This window comes from Oryza glaberrima, chromosome 11 (assembly GCF_000147395.1).
Source record: "Oryza glaberrima chromosome 11, OglaRS2, whole genome shotgun sequence".
NCBI classification, from domain to species: domain Eukaryota; kingdom Viridiplantae; phylum Streptophyta; class Magnoliopsida; order Poales; family Poaceae; genus Oryza; species Oryza glaberrima.
The window spans coordinates 6,480,144-6,501,821 of NC_068336.1; the positions used below are offsets into that span (position 1 = coordinate 6,480,144).

A 21,678-nucleotide genomic window follows, 5' to 3' on the forward strand; every position below is an offset into this window, starting at 1 on the left:
ATATTTTTTTTATCTTTTAGTTATATTAATAGACCCTTTCAAAAAATATTTTTGAAAACTGAACCTTTCGACATGGCAGCGCCATCAATAGTGGCGTGGCAAGAGGTTGATGTGGCAGGATAGCACTACCACGCCAACTGTGCGTGGTGTGATAAAGATTTTTAGGTTCAGATTTGGAAACATTTTTTTGAATGGTCTATTAATAAAATTAAAAAGTAAAAAAATCCTAAAAAAATTCCTAAGTGTCGGGCGCCCGATGGTTTGGGGAAAAATCGCTGACGTCAGCGCCACGCATGCGTACAAAACCACTCTAAACTGATTTTTCTCTTAAATTATTTATCCAAATTATGATCCGATGCACCATTAAATTCGTTGCAATTAAATCTTTAAAACAAGACCACACATGGATATATTCCGACGAAAAAAAATTAGCTTATTATTGATTTTTTTTAAAATGTTGCACGATGTTCCGTCTAAGTATATCAGAATTGTTTCACTAAGTAGATCAAAAATGTTTCAATCGTTTAAATCGAGCGTTGTTTTACCTTATATAAAAACAATGTTTGAGCAAATAGCGAAAGAATGTTTCAGTTCATGGTAACATTAGATCTATACATAATGAAACATTGTGAGTATACTAGGTGAAATATTTTTTATGGAACAAAAAAAATAAAACGAATTCCCTTAATAGAGAGTTTCCAAAATATGTGGATGATTTGTTGCAATGGAGTATGTGGTGAAGACACGTGATAGGTGGGAGCAGAGACCGTGGTGGAGCCCAGATGCCTGCATGCACGCGTGTGGGGGTGGGGCCGGGAGGAGCGCCCGGGCGTCCGGCCAGGAGCATTTTTGGTATGGTTAAGGTTTTCACCTAAAGAGTTTTGCCAAGAGGAAAGCGAGGTGCCACGACAGCACCCTATAGAGGGGAAAGTGTCACTGTTGCCGACCAGCTGACACCGGGCTCGGCTTTCACTTGCGAGTTGTCTCTGCAGCCACAGCCCCAACGCCCCGCCACCATCCAACTACCGTGAATATATAGACACTGCTCTACCGACATCTCTCCGCTAGCTAGTCTCCACCCGGGCACTCGGGCTATCGGGCATCGTGTTAAGTGCACCACGCGTTGTAGGTATCGAATCTCACGAAGTAATTAGAGCAAGTTTAATAGTGTAGCCAACTGCCGACTTCAAATCATATATAGCCAATTTAATAGACAATTCGTACAATAGTTACCTATAAACATATACTATATGATTAATATCTGGTCTCACCTGCCATACACACATGTATATTAGAGTTCGTGCTGTAGCTAGCTACAAATCTGTAGTCCGTTGCTCCTCTCTCTCTTCTTTTATCTCATCGAAATATGTTTATTTTTCAGCTATTAAACTCAAAGAGAAACAATCAATAATATTCGGTTTTTTAAGAAAGACTATACAACGCATGCGCTCTCAATGCGCGCGCACTCACCCTTATAAAAACACACAGAGAGAAACAATCTATAATATTGGGTATTTGTTTAAGAAACACCATACAATCGCAGACGCTCACAACACGCGCACACTCACCCCTATAAACACGCACACATGCACACTACTCCTATGAGTATCTCCTAAAGACTGGGCCAAGATATTTTGAGATCGACGAAATCACCACGAGCGTCTCGCTGCTAATGGATATGTCAGCATTGAAGGAATAGTTAGCCGTAAATGCGAGCACCCATATCAAGTCTTACATCCGGGTAGGCATGCTCCATCACAAGAACCAGTTGAGCTACACTCACTTCGCAATAATATTAGATATTAAAACAACCATAATTTTTAAGCTACATTTTTGGAATACTACTATGCCTTTTAAACTGGTGGAACCATTATTATTTCTAACCATTATCTATGTTATATAATAAACAAGCGTGTATTTATGGGACATCACATTTCACAAATATTACTGTGCAACTATATTTCGTCGTTATCGGATTCATGTTAGGTTGTGTGGAGCCTCTGACCCACTCTAAATGAAAATGTTCATGGATGGATCACCTCTCAAACTACATCAATCATATTAGGCTATATAAATCCATACATTTAGTGAAGCCTCATGTCCCACCAGTTCATTCTCCAATAAACCACGATAATATATGCAATTAAAGAAAAAAAACACATTACTTTTACTTTCGTTGACATATTTTCTAAAGAAAATAACATTATATTCTTTTAATATGATGAAGAATATTATAAATAATTGCTTATAGATATTATTTAAATATGATATGACATAAAAGTAATATAAAAGTAATAGGTTAGAAAATTATATAAGCAATTAATACCAGTGAAAATAATTTATGAAAAAATCGTGGCAGTTGATCTCCGGTTAATATTTCGCTCTTATAAATGTCGCATACTTACCGTACGTTCGCCGAATGCACGGGCTACTTTCGTTGAAATAACAGGGGAAACTGCTGCTGCAAACGATAATCACAAAACCACCCATGAAATCACTATGCAAGGATTATCTGACCAGAGGCATGAATCCGAAGAGTTCTATATATGAATGCAAATTGGACTTTGGTGAAGTATTCCATAGCGGATAGATTGAGATGGAATTTAATTAAGGGAGAAATGAACATTCACTTTTCACTTTCCCTCTATCCCTATATTTCTTATGATCTTTTTGTAAACAATTAACCTTACTTTATTTGTAACGATCAATTATATGAAGGGAGAATAATAATACATAAATAAATAAATAAATAAATAAATAAATACGTCTTCCAAACATGTCTAAGTCTTTGGAAAATCTCTCTTTTTTTTTCTCAAATTGTTGTATCAATTGAATGGTGAATGCTCAATACATTATTTCTTTAGAAACTCTCAATACATTGAAAACAATTGTTTTTCTAACACTGCTAAAATCCAAGAAGTCCTTTAGACCATCTTAGGTCCATATTTTCTTATGTGGGACAAGATCAAGAACCATCTTGTGTCTTGACACCAGACACCATAGTCAATTAATCGTACATTGGTGACTGTCTCAGGTTTACTGCGGTTCTTGTTCTTGAGAAAAAAAAAAAAGAAGACAACTTTCACCCTGGATTCCAAGAGAGAGAAAAAAAGACACATCACATGCAACACTATACCAAGTGGCCCCTGGTTCGGTGCACAGCCTGCAATTGGCAGAATGGTTCCACAGTCAACTACTATTTTACTCCCTCGTCCAATAATATAAGGGATTTTGACTCTTTACTTGTACTGTTTGACTATTCGTCTTATTTAAAAAAATTTAGAATTATATTTATTTTATTTGTGACTTACTTTATTATCACCAAAGTACTTTAAGTATAATTTTTTGTTTTTTTATATTTACACAAATTTTTTGAATATGACGAGTGGTCCAACGGTACATAAAAGAAAAGAAGTCAAAGGATGGAGAGAGTACATTATGGGACGATGACTCTCCATTGGGTGGCTGGGTCAAGTCAACCTGTTCACACTGGCTGCTTCTCCCATCGGGGAACAATTGCTCATCTTCTCCAACTCTTCCCCTCCTCGATTGATTCGGAATCGGAACAAGATTAGCCTCCTGCAGCCAAATTGTTCTTCAGGTTAGTGCCCCTGCAGCTGCAAACTCTGGGCTCTGCTCACATGGTTTCTTTGATGAGCTTGTTCTTGTTTCTTCTCTTCTTCTGAAAGGGCTTCTCCGATTTTGGGCAATCAGAAATGGAGGGTGAATCCAGCACACAAAATAAGGCGGGGAACAAGTCACATTATCCAATTACTATTCCAAAGAATCCAACCTTAGATTCTTTGAAAGTCATCACGGATAATTTCTCAAGTAAACGAGAAATCGGGCGCGGTGCATTTGGAGTGGTTTATAAGGTACAGTTACACACATTGTTCCCCAACATTTCTCAACTTCAGCAAAATCAATTCATAGTGATAAGTCCATCTCTATGTATGTAAAACAGGGTGTTCTTGAGAATGGGGAGGTGATTGCTGTGAAGAAGCTCGAGAGAACATCAGGAATTCATGCCAGACGGTTTCAGAACGAGGCAAACAACCTCCTGGAGTTGGAGCACAAGAATATAGTGAAGTTGATTGGTTCTTGCTGCCAAGCAGAAAGGCAAGTAGTTGAGCATGATGGGAAGTATGTTTTCACAGATGTGGTGGAGAAGTTACTCTGCTATGAGTATCTACCGAATGGAAGCCTTGATAACTATATCTACGGTAATGCAATCCGCCACAAGCTCATAGTCATAGATTTACACCTTTTTCTTGTTTCATGGGTCAAAATATCAGTGCCACTGTATTTCATCAACATCTTCATTTAAAACAACATAAGAGTAGGAGAACCTTTTTTATACCTATCCATAGGAGTAGTAAAATGCACACATAGGAAATTCATTAAAAATATTACATAAAGAGATGGATGGCTTCTGAGGATAATGTTTTAAAAGCTTCTTGTTTGCTCATTTACGTTCAGATGAATTGAATGGAATTGATTGGCCCACGCGTTTCAAAATAATCTTGGGTATTTGCAACGGTTTACATTTTCTACACAAGGAGCGGAATGAAGCTATTATTCACATGAATCTTAAGCCAAGCAATATATTATTGGGTGACAATATGGTGCCAAAAATTGCTGATTTTGGGCTGTCAAGGCTCTTTGGTCAAGAGCAAACCCGACTTATCACCCAAAATGTTGTTGGATGGATGTAAGATAAATTCAAACCTTGTAATTCCATATATTTTGCTTCTTTGTGTTCAACTGTTACATTTGCATTAAACCCTTAATGTAGCTCATACCTTGTTAATTCCACTCAGAGGATACATCGCCCCAGAGTATTATTATAGAGGTGAAATATCAGAGAAGTCAGACATATTCAGTTTGGGTGTTCTTATTCTTGAGATAGTCACAGGATTGAAAAACGACCCTAGCTCTCAAGAAGTTTCATCCAGTATTCTTATTGACAATGTAAGAGATATGTATCAACGATGTGGAGAAAGATGTTGATATATATCATAGTTCATCCTTTCATCTGGGTAATGCTGTCTTACTCTGCAGGTACAGAGGAACTGGTTAAAATCATCACAAATAACGTCAAAGTATCCATCACTAGAAGAAGATGACCTCCTACAGGCAAAAAGATGCATCGAAATTGGGTTAAACTGTGTGGAGACCGATCCAAAGAAACGACCTACTATAGGTGAAATTATTGTAAAACTCACAGATAAAGGAACAGGTCAGGAAACCTTATTTTTGTGTCTTGATTTTTTTTTTGCCGGGTCGGCGGAGGTTTTGTGTCTTGATTTGTTATAAATATTTATTAGTCTAGATGTTTTGGAAGCTTGTAATAAGTGGTATCGTTACAAAAACAAAGTTCTTATTTAAGAAAAGTTTCATTCAAGCAGTTATTGGTGATGAAGCGATCATACATGAAGAAATGGAGAAAAGGCAAAAATTCGTAAGTACGCTAACAAGAAACCCGAAGTTACAGTTTTTGGAAGATATAACAAACAATTTCTCCCATGAGCGAGAAATTGGTAGAGGTTCTTTTGGGGTGGTTTACAAGGTATGTTTGGCTTATATTTTTATCCTTTATTAAAATAAATCAATGGCTACAGAATATATCCATTGTATTTGACTACACTAACTACAGAAGTTAAGCAGGGTGTGCTTCCAAATGGGGACCTAGTTGCTGTAAAGAAGCTTCTAGACAGTGTGACTGCAGTTAATCAAGACAAACAGTTTCAGAGTGAGGCTGGTATTCTTATTGATCTCAATCACAAGAATATAGTAAAGTTGATTGGGTATTGTTATGAAATACGGAAGGAAGTCGTGGAGAACAACCGAAAATTTTTCTTTGTGGAAACACCAAAAAAGTTACTCTGCTACGAGTATTTGCCTACAGGGAGTCTTGACAAGTATATTTATGGTATGATCCTCTGCACACTTCCATCCAATTCCCATGTAAATTAACTGAATGCTACTCCCCTTCTATTTATCAACTTGTGTTCAAAGACAGTTAGCAGTGATATAAAGTAGAGGTTAAAAATAATCCTAGAAACATCTACTTATCCGAACATTGACAGATATACTGATGCAAAACTCTCAACATTCTTGTTTGAAAGTGACCTTATTGTATTCATTTCTACAGGTGAATCCAATGAACTAAAATGGGACATGCGCTTCAAAATTATTGAAGGGATATGTCAGGGTTTAAAGTTCTTACATGAGTTGAAAAGACCCATTATTCATCTAGATCTGAAACCTGGCAATGTATTGTTGGATGATAATATGATGCCAAAAATTGCAGATTTTGGCCTATCAAGGCTCTTAGGCGAAGAACAAACACGAACTCGTACTTTAACAGTTGTCGGATCCATGTATGCTCAATCCTTATAATAACCTCCATATTTTCATTATTGAAGATTTATTGTTTCCCATCGCATTTCCAATCCTATAGCAATTAAAATATTAGTGTTTCTGTAATTCAGAGGATACATTGCCCCGGAATATCGTTACAGCGGTGAAATCTCAACCAAATCAGACATATTCAGCTTGGGTGTTTTGATAATCGAGATAGTGACTGGGTTAAAAGTCGATACGAGTAGCCAAGATGTTACTTCAAAGGGCTTCATTGAAAATGTAAGATAGAGTATCTTTCTACTTGAAGCTCAATAATCTTGTTTTGAAAATGACCACTATACTGTCAATTTGTATTCTTACTTCAGTCTCTCTACTAAAATTTTGCAGGTACGTAATAACTGGGCGAAAATGCCACAGATAGCTTCCAACTATCCATTATTGGAGGCAAACTGCCTCCAGCAAGTAAAAAGGTGCATCGATATTGCGCTTGCTTGCGTAGACAAAAATCCAAAGGGGAGACCTTCCATTGGGGAAATTGTTGACAGACTTAATTGGAGAAAAGGCTAAATGATCATCAGATCATCTAACATCTACTAGGTGAGAACACTTCAGCTTTTTATATAGATAATGCCAACACTGCAGCTGAATATGTTCTTCCAGATCTAGCATAAATGTCGATCTTTTTCATTGTACATTGTTGAAAGCTGCTTGGCAAGGGTCACAGTGACCGACGGTGGTAGCTCTTGAAGGAAGTGCCAAAAATCTGAAGCTGAACAAATCTTGAGTGAACCCAGGTTTCTCTGAATATAGATCTTCCTGAAGTCATGACTTCCTGCTGCATATAGGTCTTTAATGCTGGTTGCATGAATGTATGATCGGTCATCTTAATCACCTTTTTGTTTATGAGAGATGCTTGATGCATGCTCCACGGCAATAATCTCCTTTTATTTTCTGTGCCTGATGTTCCATGATCAGTGAGCTCTCTTCTCCTTCAGTTATCATTGGTACAGTATTGTTCTTTTGTTTTTTTTCAAGGGAACGGGCAAGGAGATCTTGCAATTTCACTATAGAACTAAGAGAGTTGATCCAGTTTATAAGGAAAACCGGACCCAATAACCTTACAATAGCACGGTTAATTTATGGAAAACCGGCGAAAACCCCGGCATTGACAGACTGAACCTAAGAACTAAGTACAATTGTCCAACAAGGGAAAAACTCCTAAAACGAAGCCTTCAAGGACACGCTGACAGAACGCAACATCGCCCGATCCTAACGAATCTAAGGTTTTCACCTGGAGAAATCCCTTGATGTGGAGTTGAACGAGGGCTCTAATAGCAACGCCTTCAAGAAGGTGAACGGCGTCTGAGAGTGTCCCCGTTGCTAGTGTCAGCAAGACGAGTAGGGTCTTTTTGCCCAGGTGCAGGTAGTCTGCATCTTCACAGACACGTATATCTCATCAAGTCTCTCTCCGAGACAGTGCCTAGATCGTTATGCCTTTCGTGCGAGTAAGGCTTTCACATCAGAGTCCCATCCAAACATAGCGTCCGCAACTATGCACACAACCACCTGCACATCGTTGACGACCTACTCTGCCACCTCGCCGGACCGGCGGAGCTCCACCGAGCTACGTAGCTCGTCGGTGCCACACAAGCCACCCACCCATCGTCAGCGCTGCCACCGGGGGTCTGGCCTCGCTCGACCCCGGCTAGGGCACTCCAGATTTGGACCTAGAGGGGGCCAGATCCGGCCCTCCCCCTTGCTGCCACCACCGTCGGCCGCCTCCGCAACCGGCCTCTTGCCCCAGGATGCACGGAAGCTGCCAGATCTGGACATACATGGCCAGATTTGGCTGTCCCCCGTGCAGCCTTTGCCACCGGTCCGGGATGGGAGCCTGTCGGCATCGGGTGGGGAGGAGGGCCAGGCCTCCGTTCGCCTCAGATCTGAAGAAAAGGAGGAAGGGAAAAAAGAGAGAAGGAAGAAGGGAGGAGGAAAGGGGGGGGGGGGGGACTAGCGCTGGCCACCACCGCAGGAAGCGGCGTTGCTGGTGGCGGCGAGGTCGGCGACCGTGCACGGGGGAGGTTGGGGAGGCGGGCTTCGCCTCCCGAGTCGCCGAGAGAGGCGACACGGGAGTCCGGTGCGGAAGGGTCGAGGAGATTCAAAACGGCAGAAATCTGATACAATATTGTTCTTTTGTAACATTCAGTTCCTACAACTTCGGTTAATGTGCCCTGCCAATGCACAGACACTCTATTCCAAGAATTTTGTGACTTGATTATCTGGTTAGATCATGTGGGCAATTTGTTGATAGCATACATGTAATGTCCAACTTGTTGGCCTTGGGTGATGCACCCACTCACTGACACTCATGTCGCAAGGAAATTCAGCCTTAGACATGGTGCCGTCAGGCATGGATCAGGATCACCTGACTTTGTGAAGGAAAGTTACGGGTGTGCAGTTCTACCATATCCATCGTCCATTCCATCCTCATTCCATCCTACGGCTCATGTTTCTTTCCCATTTCCAACGGGGCAAAGGCACCCAATATTTTCTTCTAGAACCATAAAAATCAGCACAAGAAAAGTAAATATATGCTGCAAACCCCAACTTAGATGAAACTATTGTAAACTCTGATAAAATGTCATCTAAAATTTAAAAAATAGTCACACAAATACACAAACATGTAAAAACAAACTTATCAGAACTTAACTTCGTATGTGAGATTAAAAAAACAAATTTCAAACAAATATTTGGACAATTTTATATTTTAAAATTTGTTTTTTATATCTTGCAAACGAATGACTTTATGCAAGAGTTTTTTACTTCATTGAGTAACAAACTAACGACATCTTATCTACCTGTGTATTTTTTTTTCTTTTTTCGAAGTTAGACTACCTTTTGGTCTCTGTTTATACGAGTTTTTCACTTATTCACCCCAACAAAAAAATTTTTTCACTCAAGTTTAGTTTCCATGTTATATTCACCCAACAAAAAGGTCCCGCAACATACATGCAGATCAATTAATTTTGCAAATGAACCAAATCACTGCCTTTCCTTTGGGGCAATACCATGATGTAATTAATTCTATTCATGGTAGATGATACTTAATTGAACCATCATATTTACAAATTTCATCAAAAGTTGATTGCGAATCAAATGGTAAGTTAATTTCCTCTTAACCCGCCAGAACTAGGAACTAGCAGCCTTTCATCGTGAGAAGCAATTCTTTGCCTAACGGGCCTGCGCTGCTGTGCACTAGTTGAAGGAGAGAGCCGTAGGATGGAAATGGACGGCAGATATGCACAACTGCACGCCTGTGACGTTCCTTGGCAAAGTCAGACGACATGGAAAAAACAAATGGAGACAACATACAGCATTATTACACCACAATTGCAAATGCAATATGGTATAATGTGGACACACTGCATCAAAAGCCAGTCTTAGAGCAAACAACAGCACGGACTGAACTTATTGTAGCAAACGAACTAGTCATGGAGCTCAATTAAAACAGGAGTAAATCCCTATTATCAGACAAAAACAAGGAATCACTGGGAAAGGCAGCCTAAACAGGAGGTTCCAACATTGATAACATCACAGGCAAATAACGTTGATATAAACAGGACATGTTTGTTACATGAAATAAATCTGAAGGCAAATGGGGCAACACAGAAATTACAGGAAATTACAGAAATAAATCCAGGAATGTTTGTATAACAATTTAAAGCATGACATGTAACCAAAGAAAACTTTACCGACCATATATATGCAAATTCAACAAATTACTGGAAAGAACCAAATCTGTGATGTACTTGCACATAGGGAAACTTTATGCAACATCTATATACGGACCTCTGCAACATGCATCATCTTCTGGTGCATCCCATTACCATTCCATTGAATTTTGAAGTCTTTGTGCAGGCTCGTCAGCCAGAGCTTCTTCAGGGAGCTGAGGGACTCAATGCCTTGAGGAACCTTATTCAGATTCGGCAGGGACACAATGTACAAGCCTTCAATGAATGGAAGGGCGCCATCCATGATCTTTATCTGGTTGACGTCAGGCATCTTCTGCAATACAAGCGTCTTTAGGTAGGGGAACGCCTCTGCATCAAGAACTAAAGTTTCTGCACTGTGCATGTTGTTCAGTTTTAGGTAAGTCAGGTTTGACAAGTGTGATGCGAGCATCCCCAGTGGATCTTCACCAAGATGACACCAACTTAGAGCTAAATATTTGAGATATTTACTATGGCTACGAAATATCGGGTAGTCTAGTGTGCCCTTAGCACATTGCCCTCTGATAATAAACCTGTGGAGTTCTGTAGACCTGGGCTTGAGTGCCTCGAAGCAAAGTGGCTCATTCTCATCCTTTGCAGAAAGAAGCAAGCTGGAAAGAAGTGGCATATTTGACAGTGCCGCAAAAATACTTGCACAATCAGTAGAACTTATGTTGTCAATCCACAAACTTCGTAGTTGCATCAGTTTCTTCAACTGCTCGGCCAAACCTTTGCTAGCTTCCACGGTCTCAAGAGTCTGTAGTTCATTTAGGTTGGATAGATCTTTAGGTGCTTGCATTCCTAAGAAATACCGGAACTCCGACTGCTTTTCATCAGCATATCTATCAGCTAACAGGTGCCTTAGCTTCTTTATTTTAGTGATTCCTCGTGGTAGCTTCTCTATTTTTGTTTGCTTAATGTCTAGAGTGTAGAGGTTCGACAACTTCTCAACAGAATCAGGGAGTGACTTGACCTTCGTGCGCCGTAAACCAATGTAACGCAGATTAAACAAATTCCCTATTGATGATGGCACTTGAGTGATTTCTGAATCTTGAAGCTCGAGAACAGTAAGGTAGCTTGAGTGAGACAAAACTGAAGACAGCATATCAATGGAAGATGAAAATGCTCCAAGTGATACTATGGTTCGAAGACGTAGAAGTTTGAGATTTGGTGCAGTACTGTCTTTCCATCGGTAAGTTGACAGACGACGAACATCCTTATCAATCTCTACCATTGTGCCAAAATCATTTGCAGAGCCAAACTTCTCCTCTTTAGCAGCAGAAAGGGCCAGGTCTCGCATAATGTCATGCATTCCACAAGTATTCACCCTGCCGAGCTCATCATACTCTGTAACTTGAAGCATATTCCTGTATATCAATTCCATGAGATTTCCCTCAGCTACTGCCTCTGGTGTGTTGTTCTCTTTCCTCAGGACAAAGCCTTCTGCAATCCACAGATGCACAAGGCTCTCACGGGAGAGCGGGTAGTCTTCCGGGAATAGGCTGCAGTACAAAAAGCAGTTTCTTAGGTCTCCTGACAGGTCATGGTAGCTCATATTTAAAATTGCTTGGACATGATTGTTCTTTGACAACTCACTTCTAAGTTGATTGTACGCTTGATTCCAAACGTAATGTGACCGTGACCTTGAAGACAAGAGGCAGCCTATTGACACAATTGCTAGTGGAAGGCCCTGACACCTCTCAACTATAGATTTGGCAACTTTCACGAGTTCCGTGGGACACTCATGGTCCTTAATGTTATAAAATGCCCTTCTGCAGAATAGATCAAAGCCATGAATTTCACTCAATGGCTGGAGATCAAGGTGACATGTTGAGGAAGCAAGAGCTGCCACATGATTCTTCCGTGTTGTGATTATTACGCGACTTCCTTGGTCATTCTGGAATGCATCACGTATTTGAAAGTATGCTTCTTGGTCCCAGACATCATCAAGTACGATCAAGCATTTTCTAACTTTGAGCATTCGCTTTATTTCCTCTTTCAAATCGTACACATCCATTTTGTCAATGTTACTTGACAGTGGTGGTTCTGTGTAACCAACTTTCCAAAGCAGCTTCCTTAATAGAGCATCCACAGTGTAGGTTTGAGACACAACCATCCATGCATGAGCAGAGAAGTTGATCTTTTCACGTTCATACACATTTGTGACCAGGGTGGTTTTCCCCAGTCCACCCATACCTGACACTGTTATCACCTTACTGTCCAGCTCGTCGGTGTACAACCATTCAGTCAGCAGTCTCCTGTTGTCTTCAATCCCCACAAGATCTTCATCTTTCACAAGTTCTGGGAAGCTGTCCCGGGACCTCTGTCTTTCCATCTCAGTGAGCGGGTCAGAAACAAGCTGGGATGGATGCAACCACTGATCCTTGAGTTCTATAACTTGTTTGATTTCCTTCTCTATCTTGACTACCTCATTAGCAATTTCAGTGAAAACAATAACATAATGTGATGCTTTGATGAAGTATTTTTTAAGGAACCATTCTTCTGCCATTTGCACAGAGTAATACGAGTATTTGTCCATGACATCCTCAACACGGTAGGCCACCTTCCTCACCTCCCCAATCCAACCCTTGACGACTTCATCAGTGAGGTATGTCGTGCCTATCTGCAATATAACGTTGTTCATGGTTGTCAATTGCTTCCTCATTTGCTCAATCTTCTCATCCAGATCCTTCAGATTATTAACCTTTTCAGACAGTTTGGCAATCAATTCTTTAGCGATTTCATTTGCTAAAGCATCACCGATCTTCGTTAGAGCAAGGAGGACCGCCTCTGCCATTTGTGCTGAACAAAATAAACATATTATCATGTTATGGACATACAAATATCACCCAAAGTTTTTGGCCTCAGTTTTACTTTGATGTTGAAAATTGGAAACACTTTTCTATTATCTAATAGTAGATTTCATGAACGAGATTTGTTGACTCATCAATATAATTATCCTCTAGTTCTCTGTATGAAAGATGTAGCACTGCTCACATTTAGAGAATCATATCAATCAATCATGACCGAAAAACATGGCATTACTTTCCAGTGTACGACCACAAAAGGTTAAACTGTTAAAGGTATGTAAAGTCAGGAAAATTCTATCTAAGACCTCGTAGACCATAGTCAGACTATGATAATAATGACACTACTGGATGAGGCTCATGATGTATAACTTAGCAATTAAATCAGTAACACGGGCCATGAATCAAGGTTAGATCTAATCTATATTAATGCATTTACTTGGAACAACCTAGCAACTTCAAAAACAAAACTGCTCATGTTTCATTCACGTCATACCTAGATCAGAAGATACCTTTTCAATTTTTTTTAAAAGAACTACAGTAGGTAAGTAGAGAGAAACCGGTCAATTAAGATAAAGCTCCAATTTATTGAGGGATTAAATAATAATTCTTGGAGGGTATCTTTTTAATTAAAAATAATAAGTAAAAAAACTGCCGACAGGGAATCAAACTTGGATGGTGAGGTTCAATTCCCAAACTCCAGTTAAAAAATTTGAGAGAAAGTGTGAGTTCTTTCATTAGATTGTATCTATATCTAACATATTATGCTGTTGGGAAGTGCTTGGGTCAGTAAAAGAAACATTATTATACACAAGCGATGTAATAGCAATTCAAAATCTGCTTGTTTACATCAATTTGAGTATCGATTTACTGTTTAGTATTTAACTATAATACAACACTTTGCTTGTCTGAGACATTAATTTGTGGAACGAATGAATTTGTTGTGGTTCACAACAAAATAATAAATGAATCAGCAAGGTACTGAATGATAAAACTAGTATTAGATAAGCATGTAATATTTCTTGGAACATGGTTGCACTTATAAAATAAAAGGAAAAGTATATTTTACTTCCCTAAATTATTTCGCTGAAGCAGTTAATCCTACGCAATTTTAAGTTCGCTCTATTCCCTGAACTACTAAAACTGGCTAGCTTAACTCTCTCGTTGCTTTGTCGTTTTTGTTTGTCCTTACACAAGATGTGTTTTAAACTGAAATTGTGTGAGATCATAAAAGAAAGCATAAACAGTGACTACCTGTACATATTTGTAGCACCTAAGACCAGTTTAACTTCTAACATAAAAAAGTTCTGAAGTTTTTTTTTCGAAAATGTTTAGTAACAAGTTATGATGCTATCTCTCACCCCACAAAATTTCATACTAAAACATTAGTCGTCTGGGCTGTAAAACTATCCTTTGACAAAATAGTTTAGGGGAGCTAAATGAACTTCTTCATTAAAAGGAATCAGATTAACAATTATTGCTAGGAAGAAAGCAATGATCTGAACTCTGAAGAACTGACCGTGGAACTTTTGCACTGTCATATTGGTGATTTTATACGATGATCTAATGCTAGCTCACCTGCTGGAAGATTTGTAGGCCGACTACAAAAGGGAGGTTGGAGAACTTGCGCCCAACTGTTGGTGGTTGGTGTGCCGAACCCTGCAGCATGAAGGAAGAAACGATGAGAACACATGCAAGACAGCTGATCAATTGATCATGGCGTTGGGCAAAGGGTCCAAGACCACACACTTAACCAGGGTTCACAATTCCAACAAAAACCGGTCGAATTCCGCGAAAAAAATGAGGTTTTGACGAATTTACAGTAGGAAAGAAAAGAATAACGAATTAAAAAAAGAAAACAATTTCCTAGGCCGGAGTAATAGGCAAGTTAGTACTTAGCCCAAATAAGAGAGGAGAGGGGATGTGGTCCTGGCGTCCTGCACCTGATCGCTCCCAAAAAAAAACATCGAGCAGAAGGGTGAGGCGAGGCCGCCGTCTTCCCGGCGGCGTCGCATCTCCTTTTGCCCCCCGCCGGATCCGGCCGTCCGCCGTCCCTCCCCCCCCCCCCCCCCCCCCACCCACCGGATCCCGCGATCGTCGGAGAGCCATTTTCCGGCCGGAAAATTCAATGTGAAAACCCTAGATTGGTATGTGCTCCATCTACTTTTGATTTTGTTGGCCCCTTATGCTAGCTAGCGGGAATTTCGCCAAAGCCGACCGATTTTCGCGAGCTTATCAGTAAACTAAGGAAATTTATTTTCAAATTTTGATTATGAAATTTGTTCGGAATCTACTGCTTTCTACCTGATTTTGCGAAAACCGTCATTCCGCCAGAGCTTGAAACGGAAGATCATCTTAGAATCGTAAACCCTGCGCTCAACAAACACCACATGCACGTTCTCTACGCATGATTTATGCATATGTAGTTAGAAAGTTGGACCCCACCAGCAAGATTAAATCTCCTCCAAAATTTGTGGATTTTTTCAAATATTTGTGAATTTATTAAAATTCATTTAAATTCAGTCAAAATATGTTAAAATTTCAAAATAATTCGGTCAGAAAATGCCGAAATCCACGAATTTTTCAAAATTTCGGCAACCACAAAATTTTGGTGCATACCGAAATTAGAAACACTGCTCAATGGCGAGATCCTGGGTATGGCGATCTAGCGATCCGATCTCATGATGCTAGGTCCGTTAGCCGGCTGCCTCACTCCGTCGGTCGCATCCGCGCCTCGCTGCCGGCCGCGGCGGCTGCAAATCTACAACTGCAAAGTAATCCCTCCGTTTCAAAATGTTTGACACTTTTGACTTTTTAGCACATGTTTAACCGTTCGTCTTATTAAAAAAATATGTGAAATATGTAAAACTATATGTGTACATGAAAGTATATTTAACAATGAATTAAATGATATGAAAAAAATAAATAATTACTTAATTTTTTTGAATAAGACAAATGGTCAAACACGTACTAAAAAGTTAACGGTGTCAAATATTTTGAAACGGAGGGAGTAACATTTACGCTGATGGTCTCTGCTCGTCGGCTGAAGTGCTTATCTGCTGCATCTGCATGTGAAAGGAGAAGGCGAGCAGCAACTACGTACACCAGATACTACCACGTTCCCATCCTTGCTAATTGCCCAAGTTTTGTTGGTTTTCTCTCTCCTGATTTGAGCTCAGAGGTTGCGCTTGGAGCCTTGGACCAAGCTGTGCGCCTCGTGTTGCTGACCTAGAGCAATTCCAACTGACTCTTCAAACCAAAATTTCGTAAACTTAGGAAAAAGAACGTGCTCCAATAGATTTGCCATCCAAGGCTGTGTTTAGTTTACACCAAAATTAAAAGTTTAGTTGAAATTGGAACGATGTGACGGAAAAGTTAGAAGCTTGTGTGTGTAGGAAAGTTTTGATGAAATGAAAAAATTGAAAGTTTGAAGAAAAACTTTTGAACTAAATACGGCGCAACTTGCCAAGCCAAATAGGTAGCCAAAAGTTTCGCTTGGCTGGCCATATCTAGCAAGTTGAAACCACATGCCTACCATGGGTCCCACCACCCCACCTTCTCTACCCCATCCCATCTCCATCCCTCTCAAGCCGCTTCCTCCACCGCACGAGTGCACGCTGTCATTGGTCGTCGCGCCTCCACCTCCCCCACCGTCGTTGGGGAGTGGTGCACGCCCGCAATTAATTAATTGGTCAGATTTATAGTTTTACAGCTTTGTAATTTATGAGCTCAAGAGCTAGTAATATATTTTTCTCAATTATTAGTTCGTCCTTGATATTATGTTGTCTAGAAAGTACGTATCGGGAAAGAAAAAGGTGGATGATTTAATAAAATGACTGAAAGGGCCCAATGGACAAATTCTTAAAGTAATATTAGAAAGTTTTTCTTGCAATTCAATTGCTTACTGGTAACAAGCATTTATATAAATATATATATATAGAGAGATATTATTTAGATGTGATTTGTGGGCCCTATTTTTAGTTTCACTAGGCCACCCAAATCTGAAGACCGGGCGCGCCGGCGCGCGTGGGCGTGCCCCGGCGTTGGAGCATTACGACAAGCACCTCGCGGGCGACGCAGTAGGGACAGACGGTGCTCGTCACAGAGCTGAGGCGAGCGAGATGGGTGGATGAAATTGCAAATCACATACACAATTCACCGCCACCAAAGATCCAACCCCAAACGAACAGGACAATTTACCAGCGACTATTCATGCTCAAACGCTAAAACTAAGAACGAAATCTCCTACGAAATCAGGATCAAACCCAAGTGCGCGAGACGAAGAACAGGACCTACCGTCCCAGAAGAGCAAGCTGAAACATGCATGACATCCGCCTAACTACAACACCATGGATTTGCAAACGAGAACATGGACGCACCTTGTGAACTCGATGATGAGAGAGGAGGAGACGACCTTGACTCGACTCCGCCGGAGGCCCGAGCGGAGAGAGGAGACAGAAGTAGAACGAAGCTTTGCTTTCTCTCCTTTTTATGGCTTTTACGGGTCAAGTAGAACCAAGTCAACCATCGACTCTGGCGGCCAAGTCAATAGCTACTAGTGCCAAGTGGCCAGTGGAGCACGTACGTGCAGTAGGATTATTCCTCATGACCATGATGGCACTAGTAAATTAATCATTGATAAAAAAAATGGATCATGTTGAACATGTAACTATTTAAAATTTTGAATAATGGTACGATTAATTAATTTGTTCTCTATGGTAGGAGCTCTGCATATTCGTTTATTCAAGAGAGGGATTATAGGCCCAAAAATAAAGTTACAACAATGAGGTAGTTTTTGGGACACTTGGTGAGAACAAATTGAGCGACAAGACCATAAAATCGACACCAGGCTATTGCAAAATGATTTACACTCTATGGCAGGCTTAGGGCCTGTTTGGGGAAACTTAAAATTATGAAAAGCCTTCTTAGAATCTGGAAAAAGCTGGGTTTTCCAGGTTCTGGCTTTTAGTTTATTTTCTGGATTCTACAACTACAACTTCTCAGAATCTAATCCAAAAGCTGGACTGTTTTTGAGCTTATGATTCTGGGTGAAGCTGCTGTAGCTAGAAACTTCCCTAAACAGGCCCTTGATTGGTTTGTGTATAGATATTTGTAAGATTGAATCACTTGAACTAAGTTTACCAGAGAGGGTAAATGGTATGATTACCAAAAACCAAAACTTTTAGCAGAATTAAAGGTTACCCTGGTGTGTTTGCTCCAGTCTGACTGTGCCGGAACCTCTGAATCTGACCAGTGTAGATCCTCCGGTCCAACCGTCTAGCTTCTATCGCCGTTGTCTGATGCCGCCGGTTCAACCGCCTTAGCTCCGATGATCTGACCACCAGGTAGCCACCGTTCTGACTGTTGTGCTCTTGCCAGCTGTGTGGCCATCGAGCCCGAGAAAAACAAAAATCAAAGAACTCTCTGAAAATATATCAAATTTATATTTTTAATTGTGGTATCAAAATGCAGCAACAACATTCTTCTCTCAACTTTTGACTAAACTCAAAATCTAAGCTAAACCCTAACTTTTCTCTTAACACATCTCTTACAAAATCAATTCCGAGACAACTCAACTCCTCTTCTATTTATACCTAGAGGTGGCAGCCCAAAAGCCACAGATCCAACTCATGCAAATAGTCCTAATCCACTAGGGTATGTTTGAGAGGAGAGGATTGAAGAAAACTAGCAAGATACGTAAAACGAGATGAGCAATTAAAACATAATTAGTTGAGTATTAATTATTTTAAACTTGAAAATAGATTAATATATTTTTTAAAGCGACTTTTCTATAGAAGTTTTATGAAAAAACACACTGTTTAACCGTTTGGGAAGCGTGCATACATGTCACACCCTAAAAATCCTAAATATGTAAATTGTTGTTTAATTGGAATTATTAGAATTGATTTTAAAAGCCTTGAAAAGAAGATCTAATTTTAAATAATAAATTCCAATATAAAATAGGGCCAGATAAAATTTCATTAAATACTTTGCTTAATTCTATAATTCCTAGATTTTTCTGGGATTTAATTGAGCTAAGGAAGTATTTTTAATAAATGGAATTGTATTTCATGAATAATTTAAATTAGAAAAAGGTTTTTAAAAGTCTCTCTCTCTCTCACTCTCCCTCGGCCCAAGCCGGCCCGCAGCCGCCGCCCGCGCGCGCGTCCGCCCGCTGACAGGTGGGGCCCACCTGTCAGTCTTCGTCTTCCTCGCGCCGCCGCCGCCGCCCGAACCCTAGTGCCGCGCCGCCGCCGTCTCCTTCCAAATTCGGCCGCGCCTTTCCTTCTCCGGTGAAATCAATTGAGGGGAAATGATCCTCGGGATCTCCTCTACCTTTTCCCTTTTGGAAACATCGTCTAAATCGCTTTGGAAATTCGTGGATTCGATCTCAAATCGGATTCGCCTCTCCCTCTCGAACCCTAGACCTTTCCTTCGCGTCGCCGGCCGCCGTGGGCCTTCGCCGCTGCCTCCTTGCCCCTATAAAAGGATCCCCAGGTCCGCCGCTACCCGTTGCCACCCTCGCCTTCGCCTCTCGTCGCTGGTAGAGCCCTAGCACCGTGTAGCCTCGTGCCGCCGTCATCGCCGCCGCTCCAGCCGTGCGCCGCCGTCGCTCCAGTCGTCGCCGTCACTCGGGGAGGTCACCGTCGTGGTCGCCGTCGTGTCGCCTTTCTCGTCCGCCCCTCCGTCGTCGCCGTAGACCGCCGGAGCACCGTCGCCGTCGTCAAGTCGAAGGTCGCCGCCGCTTCTTCCTCGTCGCTGTCGCCATCCGTTGATCTTTCGCCGCCGTTTTGGTCACCGGTGAGTTCGCCGTGCCGTCCGCTACCCGTAGGTGCCTTCCGTTCGCGTCGTTGCGCCGTTGTTCGCTGGCGAGCTTGCGCGCCCGCGCCGCCGCCGGTGGTCCGTCGTCGTCGTCGTCGTTTCCCGTGAGCCACGGTAGACCCGATCGATCCTGGCCATCTGTTTTGGATGGATAGATCTCGGCCGTCCGTTCCCGTGAACCGTCGCCGTGCGCCCGGTTCACCGCAAACCCTAGCCGCTGACGCAATAATCCCCTTTTTCTTTTCAAAAATAATTCATTATTGCGTCATAATTCAATTAAAATCCATATAAGTGTTTTAATCCGATTTAATCTTTAAAAATTCATAACTAATTTATCTTAGCTCGGATTTAGTTGGTTCAAGTCTCTAAATTTTTCTAAAATTGAGATCTACATGTTAAAAATATCCACATGTACTGTTCATGCTTATTTATGTGCTATTTTGATGTTTTTGCTCTTTTCTCTTTAGATTCCGACGTTTCCGGAGAGTACGTTTTCGCAGGAGAAGAATTTGAAGAGTTCCAAGGCCAGCAAGGCAAGTCACACAGATCCCAAACAAACCTTTGAGCATGTTGATCCCATTTAAAGCTATTGTTTCTATTCAACTATTGCACTTATTTTCGAATGTCATTGGGTGGAATTAACCTATTGTTTGTTATAGCCCTTTTGTTCTTGATTACTTTATTCCTTGATACCTTGGGTTATTATAAATTGACTAGTTGAGCTTTATATATTGGTTCAGCTAGATATTAGATGTGATTGCTTAGCCATGCTTAGAAACTTTAGCACACTTTCGGGATAACTTATGATTCACTATTATTTAATGATGGCTTAATGATAGCTCGTGATGGTTAATCATGATTGGTTAATTAATTGATTTGCCAACTAAAACCTGATAATGGTGGGTTGTGAGCACATGGTTTTGATGGTCGTGCTCATGACAATTAAGGACCGGTTCACGAGTTTCGGTTGTGAAACATTAACCGTGCTAACCACAAGCCAGCGTGGGCAACGGCTTTACCTTTTGTATAGCATGGTTCATTGCGGGGCACCAGACTGAGAAGTGGCGGAGATAAGCCCACGGGGGTCGCTGGGGAGTCCATGCCTTGTTTATAAGGGGGTGATTATGATCCAGGAACGGTGCGCTGTGGTGGATTGTGTTCTGCGAGGGGTACTGTCACAGCTCCTTTCCGAGGTACCGTGGTGGTATTGAGGCACATGGTGACATGTTGTGGGGCTGTGTCTTGTGGGTACAGTGGTACACCTCTGGCCAGAGTAAAACTATTCGAATAGCCGTGCCCGCGGTTATGGGCGGGTCTAACAATGTCTTTCGTGATTAGTCTCACACCTCTCATCATAATGAAAGATGCTATAACTGGAAACAATTTGATTAGCTCCTGGTTTGGAATGGTATATTCCTGGTTTGGAGATAGAACTGTGCAGCCAGGATGGTTGTTCAGACTGGTTGGGCCTATGCAACAGGGTATGTTGTATAGCGTTGGATTAATATTGTTTAATTATTACTTAACTGTTTTATTAAATTCTGGAATGTTTATTAAATGCTGTTTATGCAAATGAAACCCTACTATGCCATCTTTTGTTACCCTGTGCACTTGCATATTTGCTGCGTGGCTTGCTGAGTATGTCATATACTCACCTTGCAATCATTCATCAGAGGAGGAGTTCTACAGTGATGCTGATGGTGTGGAGGATTAGGTGTAGCCCTGTTCAAGCTGCCTGTGGAGTGGAGTCGTCCGCGCCGTTTATCTTTTTTTTCCACTGCTTAGATCTTTAATGATTGAGAGGAACTATCTACCTCTGTAATGACATTTTATTCGCTTATTAATTAGAGTAATAATTGTATTCTATTATCAATTTGTTATTGTGTGTCTCGGCTGATTCTTGGACGAGGGTTCAC

General features: G+C 41.0%; 2 protein-coding genes across 8 annotated transcripts; one reads left to right on the forward strand and one right to left on the reverse strand.

Moving 5' to 3' along the window:
* Positions 1-3,479: 3,479 nt before the first annotated feature.
* On the forward strand, positions 3,480-7,634 carry LOC127754832 (serine/threonine-protein kinase PBL34-like). Of its 4 annotated transcripts, none has more exons than XM_052280428.1 (12): positions 3,480-3,601; positions 3,690-3,875; positions 3,965-4,223; positions 4,480-4,711; positions 4,821-4,971; positions 5,062-5,239; positions 5,409-5,569; positions 5,668-5,932; positions 6,155-6,383; positions 6,495-6,645; positions 6,754-6,963; positions 7,027-7,634. In XM_052280428.1, exons 2-11 carry the CDS (start codon positions 3,717-3,719, stop codon positions 6,931-6,933), a joined length of 1,965 nt encoding a protein of 654 aa, XP_052136388.1. In that variant the 5' UTR covers positions 3,480-3,601; positions 3,690-3,716; the 3' UTR covers positions 6,934-6,963; positions 7,027-7,634. The 4 variants fall into 4 exon arrangements, with proteins under 4 accessions (XP_052136388.1, XP_052136386.1, XP_052136387.1 ...); XM_052280426.1 differs by having other exon boundaries at positions 7,071-7,631; XM_052280427.1 differs by having other exon boundaries at positions 3,715-3,875; positions 6,754-7,634.
* Positions 7,635-9,912: 2,278 nt separating this feature from the next.
* LOC127754423 (disease resistance protein RPM1-like) lies at positions 9,913-17,435 on the reverse strand. Of its 4 annotated transcripts, none has more exons than XM_052279945.1 (4): positions 17,320-17,412; positions 15,560-15,707; positions 14,519-14,599; positions 9,913-12,935 (listed from the first exon to the last, which is right to left on the reverse strand). In XM_052279945.1, exon 4 carries the CDS (start codon positions 12,928-12,930, stop codon positions 10,201-10,203), a length of 2,730 nt encoding a protein of 909 aa, XP_052135905.1. In that variant the 5' UTR covers positions 12,931-12,935; positions 14,519-14,599; positions 15,560-15,707; positions 17,320-17,412; the 3' UTR covers positions 9,913-10,200. The 4 variants fall into 4 exon arrangements, with proteins under 4 accessions (XP_052135905.1, XP_052135906.1, XP_052135903.1 ...); XM_052279946.1 differs by lacking the exon at positions 17,320-17,412 and adding an exon at positions 15,962-16,132; XM_052279943.1 differs by lacking the exon at positions 15,560-15,707 and having other exon boundaries at positions 17,320-17,435.
* Positions 17,436-21,678: the final 4,243 nt, after the last annotated feature.

What these genes read in the sequence shown, in the direction of transcription:
- LOC127754832 (XM_052280428.1), top strand. Translation starts at nt 3,717, where the DNA reads ATGGAGGGTGAATCCAGCACACAAAATAAGGCGGGGAACAAGTCACAT. An exon ending in CAAAATGTTGTTGGATGGAT is followed by an intron (nt 4,712 to 4,820) that starts GTAAGATAAATT and finishes AATTCCACTCAG; the next exon opens with AGGATACATCGCCCCAGAGT. An exon ending in TCTTGACAAGTATATTTATG is followed by an intron (nt 5,933 to 6,154) that starts GTATGATCCTCT and finishes TCATTTCTACAG; the next exon opens with GTGAATCCAATGAACTAAAA.
- LOC127754423 (XM_052279943.1), bottom strand. Translation starts at nt 12,930, where the DNA reads ATGGCAGAGGCGGTCCTCCTTGCTCTAACGAAGATCGGTGATGCTTTA.